The sequence below is a fragment of the Glarea lozoyensis genome (genome assembly GCF_000409485.1).
Source record: "Glarea lozoyensis ATCC 20868 chromosome Unknown GLAREA4, whole genome shotgun sequence".
Taxonomy (NCBI): domain Eukaryota; kingdom Fungi; phylum Ascomycota; class Leotiomycetes; order Helotiales; family Helotiaceae; genus Glarea; species Glarea lozoyensis.
The window spans coordinates 1,815,980-1,824,181 of record NW_007360999.1 but is presented as its reverse complement, the minus strand read 5'-3'; the positions used below and the strand labels follow the sequence as shown (position 1 = coordinate 1,824,181).

Genomic DNA, 8,202 nt, shown 5'->3' with positions numbered 1-8,202 from the left:
ATACTACGGTAGTATATAGATTACGTATATAGGCCTAAACTATTTATAAGTAATATTATAAATATATAATAACTTAATACAAATAAGTCGCACGTAACTATAAGTTAGTTTCTAGGTAGGTATAGTATATATTTAATATAATACTAAGTTGTATTTATTTATTTTTAGTATTAATTAAGACTTTAGTCGATAGAGTTTTAGTGGGGTTACGATGTCGACCCGAAGCCGCCTGGCCGCAAAGCCGCCGCTAAACGTATAGACTAGAATTGTGGATTCCCACATAGATTTCCCGATTTTGACCGCTAATATCGTTACATGTCGTCGCATGTCGTTAGAAGTCATTGTATACCGTTGCCACTCTCGATTCTTTTCAATGTCTAATCCTGTAAAGGTTCGTATGACTAACACAATATGTACTCGGAAGTAGGTAAATTATAAAGTCAACCATCGAATCGATAACCAAGGTGCCCACGAAGTCCAAAAACGCCAGACCGACCCGGATATCATCAAATGCCCCCACAAACATCGGACAGTACAAGAGGGGAATCGCCCGTTTCCGTCCAATAAAATGCGCCTTTGAATGCCCATACCGAAAGCTCATGATAGGTACTACATCCCCGAGAAAATGTCTATCGTTGTATGCCACCCGATGCCTTTCGCTGAAGTGGCATTTGCATGTTGAATCCACTAGCTCGACGTGCTGCAACGTTGGCCATACCTGTCCCAAGCGAGACCCCTCCATCCATTTCGGCATCTCCATCCAGGTCGACATGGATAGTATCGGCGTTTGGCCGTTTCTTTTCTCCGTCACCGTTAACCTTGAAGATATTGACGGTGAAACCGTTCGTGGCATTATGAAGTTGTTCATATAACCGCTGCCGCATATATATCTTCTCAATAGGCATATGTACCAGAGGTGGCACAACAGGTTGAGGATTCCAGTTCGAGAGACCATGCATTACAGCTGTGAGTTCCTCATCCGAATCAACAGGTCCATTGGCGGCTTCTTCGTCCTCCAGAGGAGCATTGGCATCTATTGCGGCTTCTGGAGGGAGATTAGCTTCCGCTCCAGAGGAGAGAGTGGGATCACGTACTTTGCTGTTTTGCTTGATTTTTCTTCTGGTACGCCGTGAGCAACATATCGTATGGCAGCGATCGACCCGGGACCGCGCGCTTGGCTCCCATTGAATGACTTTTACAGGTTAAGGATCTTGCACAAGGCTGTCCATCCTTCATGACCCCGCATTGCCGCTCAACATCCACTGGGCCTTGTGATTTGTTAGCCATAAAATTATGTAGGTAATGGGGATTGAATGCGCCTAGTAAAGAGAGACCGTCTTGACACGAAGGCGGAGATAAGAAGAATATGAAGTCCACCTGCAAATAAACTGCATAACGTACCCTTGGGTTTGGCGGCCTTCAATTTAGGTTCCTCTTTTTTCTTTTTCTGTTTCGGTCCCTTCTCAGCATCTCCATCTGCTTTGCGCTTTTTGCCTTTCGCCTCGTTATCTACCTTTTTCCCGGCGCTCTTCTTTGCAGTCTTCAACCCCTCTGGTCCTTTCTTCTCTGGCGACACATCATCATCGTCGTCGTCGTCATCCATTCTCGTATCCCCGTCATCGTCCTTCTTATCATCTCCAAGACCTCTCTTCTCCCTCTCCCGCGCTTCTTTTTGTTCTTTCTTCCTCTGCGCCTTTTCTTTCTTTGCCTTCAAGCATGCCACCAGGTGTGCCTTTGCCGCTGTCTTCAATATGCTCTTCTTGCAATGCTTGCATTGTTGTAAATCCGGGCTATCTTCGAGTGGCCGACCTGTGGCGAAAGTCTCTCTCGCACTATCGTCCAAGGGATTCACAACTGGACCTGGAGACGCGGGAACGGAGTTCGTAGAGGGTGTGTCGGTGCCGCGCTTTTTCTCATCTGTTCACGTCAGCGCATAGCTTGTGTAGTAGAACTCTGCAGTTCTTACCATCAATAACACTGCCATCCCGCCAGTTGCCAGGCAGCTTGTGTTTTGGAGCGGGTTTCTTCAATTTGATTGTGCCGTTTTTGTCCTTCCCCTCCTTCTTTGGCGCGACTTTGATGGTGTCCTCGTCATTGCCTGGATGCGTGTCAGTGTCAACGTAGGCCTTGCGACAATGCAAGGGGAAGATAATACCTTTCTGGCCGCCTCCCAGCCCGGCACTAGCCATAACGCGATTATCTGGAGCAAGTGTGCCTAGATCCAAGATGTGTCGTTGACCTCTGCTATCGCATCACCCAGTTCGGATCAAAACTCCCGTTCGGGCCCAAGGTTCACAGCCGCCCCAGCTGACAAAGACATCACGTGGCCATTCCCTGCGCGGCTTAATTGCGGCCTGTATTCTCGCTACCCCTTTCCGCTGAGGCATACGGGTGAGACAACCAAAACATCGTCCGAACTATGAAGCATACTGAGCCATGAATATGTTTTGGAGCTCATGAAGTTCAAATCATTTGTCAGACCGCAGACTATATATTGGCTATGAATTTACCACTCCACATGCCCGAACACCTGTTCAACCGCCTCCTTGTATGGAGAATCTTCAGGACACCAAATAAAACGCTCGATTTGCGGAAATTCTTTATAAGAAGCTGTTTGATTGACATAACGGTAGCAGGAGTTGTACTTCTTTGCCCATTCTTCGAGCTTCTCCCAGTTTCTGCACAATCGAACTTGACCCATTCCCGAAACTGGAATGTCATCGGCTGTGGAATATCGAGGCGTATCGTCAGCGTTGCAGATGGCTTCTTGTCGGAGCTGGTCAACGCAATGAATCACATGTTCCCAACGACGCGATTGCAGTTTTCCTTGCCAAAACTCCATCAAGGAGAGGTAGACTGCTCTCTGCGTGAAGTAGACGTGGTCAGCCAACATTGTCAAACCTTAATTATCTTGTTTGCAAAAGCACTCACTACGCAACGCAAAGTGTGATGCCCGTTGAGCAGATACACACTTTTGCTCTTATCCCAAACTAGCTTTTGAGATGGGGGAAGATTTTTGTCGGATACAAATGGTTCCGGGACAGCTATCATACCTGCGTCGATGCTGATTGCTTCCCACATCTCGTTCCGTAGAGTCTCGTTCTTATCGACATATGGACTATGAGTTCCCAGTGGGAATGGAAAATCTCGTGTTAAACCCGCTCAGGATGTGTCAGAATTCATCTCGTAGGCTGAAGTGGAAAACATACCGTGTGGGCTGATATCTCGATTGTAATCATTTGGAATAAAATCGGAAGAAGCGATATAGTAAGTGATCGTGTTGGACAAGAAAAACAAGGCGATTATTCCGTAAAACGTCCCTTTTGTAGGGCCGGAAGAGTATATGGATCTTTCTCCAGCGTCATCATCGTCGCTTTCGACCTTGTTATACTTGAGATTTGAGAACATAATCGTCAACACCACTGATGGGACGTTTAGATTAGCGATGGGCTTCGAGGTTGAGGAATAGTGTACTTGAGACTTTGTGAGTGCGAGGTGAAAACTACCTGACTTTTTCAATATGGAACCCGACTGCGGATGTTGGAACAACGGTGTGTACATCTGCCTTGTCGGCAAAGGTACCGACGCATCTCATGTATACGAGATGCACGAATGTGATACCAATGCTCTGCATATCATAAGAAAGGGCGTTGGTATTAATTCACAACAAAATGCCTCAAAAGATCGTCGGTCAATAGCGCGGGCGTCACTCGGTTGGTATCGACGATGGCACAGCCCTAATGGGCGCCAGATTTCTATACTCGGTGTGTGGATTGCATATCCGCATGTTGGTGGCAAACGAGCAGCTTTCCCCTTATCTTTGAATCCGAAGACAGTGGAATAATGTTTACCCGTTGATGATTTTTGACGTGTCTTGCAGGAAATCAAAATTACTTTGCCGAATGGTTGTAAAGTTCACTGGTTTCACAAGGCTATGACAACAAATTGGAGTTCAGCAAGTTCAAGTTCTATGACAAGCAGTTCACCAGGTTGAGTAATTTAAAAACGGATAAAAGTCTGATCTAGTTCATGTAAAATAATCTCTGGTGTTTGATTGCTGTTACTTTCTAAACGGGAATGAATGTTTTGGAAACTTCAATGTACCAACGCCAATATCCGGCAGTGACTGTTAACACATCGCAAAGGCGAGTTCCTATCGGCGAAGAGCAATAATTGGGTTCTCGTATGAGTTTTTCCTGAGGAAGGAGCAGCGACCCTGAAGTCGTTAGAAATGTCCTAAATAATAGTTTTCACTAACTTTAAACCATACTGTTATCTGTAAATAGAGCAGCTTGAGCAGCCTTCAAATGCAGCGCCCATGTGAGGGACCTTAATGTTGTGCTCTCTGGCGTAATCGAGCAGCTTGTCACGTCCTTCATGAAGTTAGGGATTGAATTATACTGTTCGATTTGGAGAGTTGACTAACTCTCTGAAATAAAATTTGGGGAAACCAGAGCACTATGTGCCAGGTTGACAAGAAGAAGAACCCGTGCGAAAAAACGGAAGTTGAACCTCATTTTGATGAAATGTAACGATGAAATTTTGAGTTGTATCTTTGCTGAGCAATTGAATAAGGAGAGAGGTCTCCTTTTCTACAGCTAGAAATCCCCTTCATGTTCTTTCTGGGTCTTTTGCTAACGGCAAAGTCTTTCTTCCAAAGCTGCGTTGTGGGACACACGCTAGCACTTTCCAACTTGCCGTACATGATGGTCCAATTAAATATCGGGTTTCATGGCGGAATGAAGATTAGATGTTGGTTTAATCAATGATCTTGTATGTATATGCAACAGTTCTTCAGTTCACCTGCACTGAATAGTGCATACGGGACTATTGATGCCGAGAGGCTAAAAATTTACCAATCCTGGCTTCGGTTACGATCATGGTGCTTATCGCCAAGACCGTTGATGGCTAACGCATTGACCTTGTCTATTATGACCATTGGATGTTCAGTGTCGGAGCCGAATGAATGCTTCTGCTATTGAAAACCATGTTGTTGTTGGTGAGCTGCAAGGTTATCGGAGCTAAGAATGTGACAAGCCAGGTGAACGCACATGCTTCTAGGTGCTTTTATTGCCAACACTATGCATCTTTGCCGTAATTCTAGCTCCTGAGCTTTGAAATCTGAAATGCACAAGACACAGGGCTTCAATTGTCGCATCGCATTACGCCAAAGCGCAAAACAGTTTCTTCGAAATCACTAGAACGCGCGGGGCCGTGCTCTGAGTGGCTATGAACTTTTCAATTATCCAATAAGTGTCTTTCTTGTTCTCTATTTCTGCTCCATGTCTATACCCTCACATTAGAAGTATTCTTTTTGAAGTAAGAACTTTCACATACACTCGCCCGCGCCTTCTTCCTATCATGGCAGAAACAAGGAACTTACTTTCGTCTTCGGATGATATGTTCGAAGAAATTACAGACTCGAATCCGGTAAAAAAAAGAACAAAATTTGAAGTTTGGAACCATAAGCAGTCATATTTGTATGGGGATCTTCATAGTCTCTCTTCTCTTTAATGTGATTCAAGCTCGTATCTTATATCAAGCGCAAAGAGCTGCAAGTCTCTGCACTCTTCCTCTAGGTTGACTGCCCTGAGCTTCTCTAAGGATAAAAGCTAAAACCTGATACCTAGCTAGACTCAAACCAAACGTTCATGTTAATTTCGGAGACAAAACACCGTATGGAGATGTTTCGGATTTAGACGCGTTAGATACTTTGTGGCTATCTATAGATACAAATCCTGGAATTGTCGCGCTTTCTAATAGCAAGCACTTGGGAACGACAGACCCTTTCCCGTGGGATGATACCAAAGGTCTATACGTCATGAATAGCTATCACAGTCTTCACTGCCTGGTAAAATCTTTCGTAAATTTAAGTATATTAGTCTAACAAGAATAGCAAGGAATATACGGGTTCGCGCGAAATTGCCAATCTGGCGCCAATCAAACACAGACCTTGGAGCATGTTGTTCATTGTTTGGATGTTTTGAGGTCAGAAGTCATGTGCACAGCAGATGATACGCCACTATCATTCAGATTCCAAGAGATCGATCAAACTGAACGAGCACCAAAAAGAAAATGCCGGGACTGGAGCAAGCTTGAAAAGTACGTAACCGAAAACTCAGCGGGTTTCCGTCGCTACGCCCCGAACGATCCTAGGTACGACACTCTCGAAGAATTCATGTTCTGTCCGCCCCAGTCTCAATACCGTTCTCTAGTGGAAAATCTTCGTGTCAAGAACCGTGACTAAAAGGTTAAATCGAAAATTCGGGAAAGATCTGGTGATGGTATATAGTCTGAATAATATTGCAATCAGTTCAATGCTACTTCGCTTTTGCAACGACAAGAACAGTCCTGGGCGAGGATGAAACTTCAATATATGTTTTGGATATTTAAGCCTCGAATCTAGCTGATCTTCTCCTGGTGACTACTTTCATTAGTAAATAAGTTGACAAAAAGACGCGTGGCGTTTGCCGACTTGGGCAACTTTTGGATATCTTGGAAAACTTCGTTTGGTTTGTCACTACACTTGCTTCACTACAAATTCAATGATTCCTACACCTTCTTCCATCCACGCTCCATCCTTGGAATCCCACGACATCTCTTGGAACGATCGCATCCAACACTGAACTTCCCATTTCGTGCCTGTTTCGTTGCCCACCTGAGCCCAGAACTTCTCGAAAGATGCTGGATTGTGACGCCACATCGGAACAGAAACAGATTTTAGCGTGACTTCCTGCGCATTTGGATTTCCAATTTGGTTACCTACAATCAACGAGCCGGGTTTCGTAAATGTAGTCAGCACTTTGGCTACTTTCACCTGAGCATCCCAGTCCCATTGATGAAGAACCTGAGTAACGGATAGAATGTCGATCTTGCCTTTCAACAGCATTAGAGCTGGTGCATCCGACAGAATGTCTGCTTCAATGAATGTGGCACGGAAACGATCGTGGTCGCGAAACATTTCGTAACCCACATCCCAATGGCTCACAATGTCGACTCCGTAGAGGTTATTCGAGGGTGCGCCATCATACGCGAGGCGGCGAAGGTCGTGGCCAACAAAACAGCCAATGTCCACAAAAGTTTCCCCGGCATTGACACGCCTCAGAATCTCGGGATAAATGGGTAACTTGCACAGTTGAGGAACAAGCCAGGCGCCAACACCAGTGCATGGGTAGGCACGAATTTGCCAAGCTTGGTCGCGCTGAATGCTGTTAGCACTGAAATAGCAAGCAAGTGTGAGAAGATACGTACGATCTTGTGAACATGCTCAGACTGTTGTTCAAGTGGAATGTGGCTATACTTTTCCAAGAGTTCTCGGGTCTAGGCGCAACCTTGGTTAGCTTCCCTTCTGGCTTATCGGAACTTTGAAATCACACTTCTGGAACCAACTTCTTCTCAATATTTGGGATATAAAACGGGTAACGAGCGCGGTCCACAGCGGTCGTGTAGACAGGCTCAGAGTATTGAGGTTTGTCCTGGGCTGACATTCCGTATCAATTGAAGCAGCAGAAAAATGTATCCCAATGAGAAGCCAAAACATACGCAGTGGTTGATTCTAAAGAATAAATTTCTGGATAATTGTGTCGGATAGGCGAACTGACAAATTTGGAATAAACCAAGCATTTCGTCACTCGCCTGGGTAGAGATTCAAATCATAAGAGGAAGAGATCATCTTCCAGTAATGTTACACAAGCATCCGATTCTGTGTGCCTACTCGGTGACAAGGCCGGACCGTCCCGGATATAGTGAGCGCGTAGGAACCCCACCAATGACTTACATATGTCCCTTGTCAGATGTTGCGGAACAAGCTCAGAACCAACAACAAGACATGGGTACCCAATCGGCAATAAGACAGCATCAACTGATAGCCCTTCAGTCCAACCCTGTGCCTTTTTGACGGTCCAATGGCAGGGGAAGAGATAAGAATTATTTGTTCAAAATCAAAACTAGGATGTCCAACCCGAGCCACGTGACAGCGCGCCTTCGAATGACGGTTGTCTTCCAATTAGAATGTGTTCTCTGGAAACTTCGATAATGCACCTGGAAGTTTGAGGAATTTCAACGGGGAATTTTCGCCACCTGCAGTCAGCTCCATCAACCCTGCTAGATATGCATTGAACGCTTTATTTCCCGCAGAAGTAAAATTCCGCGTGTTGGTTTACCGTGACTGCAAAAGACTATGAAGCACTAGTGTGACGGTTA

General features: G+C 45.2%; 3 protein-coding genes across 3 annotated transcripts; all 3 read right to left on the bottom strand.

The window, feature by feature from the left end:
- Window positions 1–629: 629 nt before the first annotated feature.
- On the bottom strand, window positions 630–2,189 carry GLAREA_09963 (uncharacterized protein; the record flags this gene model as incomplete). The annotated part of the gene is made up of 5 exons (XM_008086559.1): window positions 630–1,045; window positions 1,095–1,268; window positions 1,402–1,917; window positions 1,967–2,098; window positions 2,156–2,189. 5 exons carry the CDS (start codon window positions 2,187–2,189, stop codon window positions 630–632), a joined length of 1,272 nt encoding a protein of 423 aa, XP_008084750.1.
- A 317-nt stretch (window positions 2,190–2,506) lies between these two features.
- On the bottom strand, window positions 2,507–3,408 carry GLAREA_09962 (uncharacterized protein; the record flags this gene model as incomplete). Its single annotated transcript, XM_008086558.1, has 3 exons — window positions 2,507–2,863; window positions 2,932–3,161; window positions 3,210–3,408. 3 exons carry the CDS (start codon window positions 3,406–3,408, stop codon window positions 2,507–2,509), a joined length of 786 nt encoding a protein of 261 aa, XP_008084749.1.
- A 3,112-nt stretch (window positions 3,409–6,520) lies between these two features.
- On the bottom strand, window positions 6,521–7,487 carry GLAREA_09961 (S-adenosyl-L-methionine-dependent methyltransferase; the record flags this gene model as incomplete). Its single annotated transcript, XM_008086557.1, has 3 exons — window positions 6,521–7,201; window positions 7,252–7,320; window positions 7,377–7,487. The coding sequence occupies 3 exons, from the start codon at window positions 7,485–7,487 to the stop codon at window positions 6,521–6,523; spliced, it is 861 nt and encodes a 286-aa protein (XP_008084748.1).
- Between the last annotated feature and the right edge of the window lie 715 nt (window positions 7,488–8,202).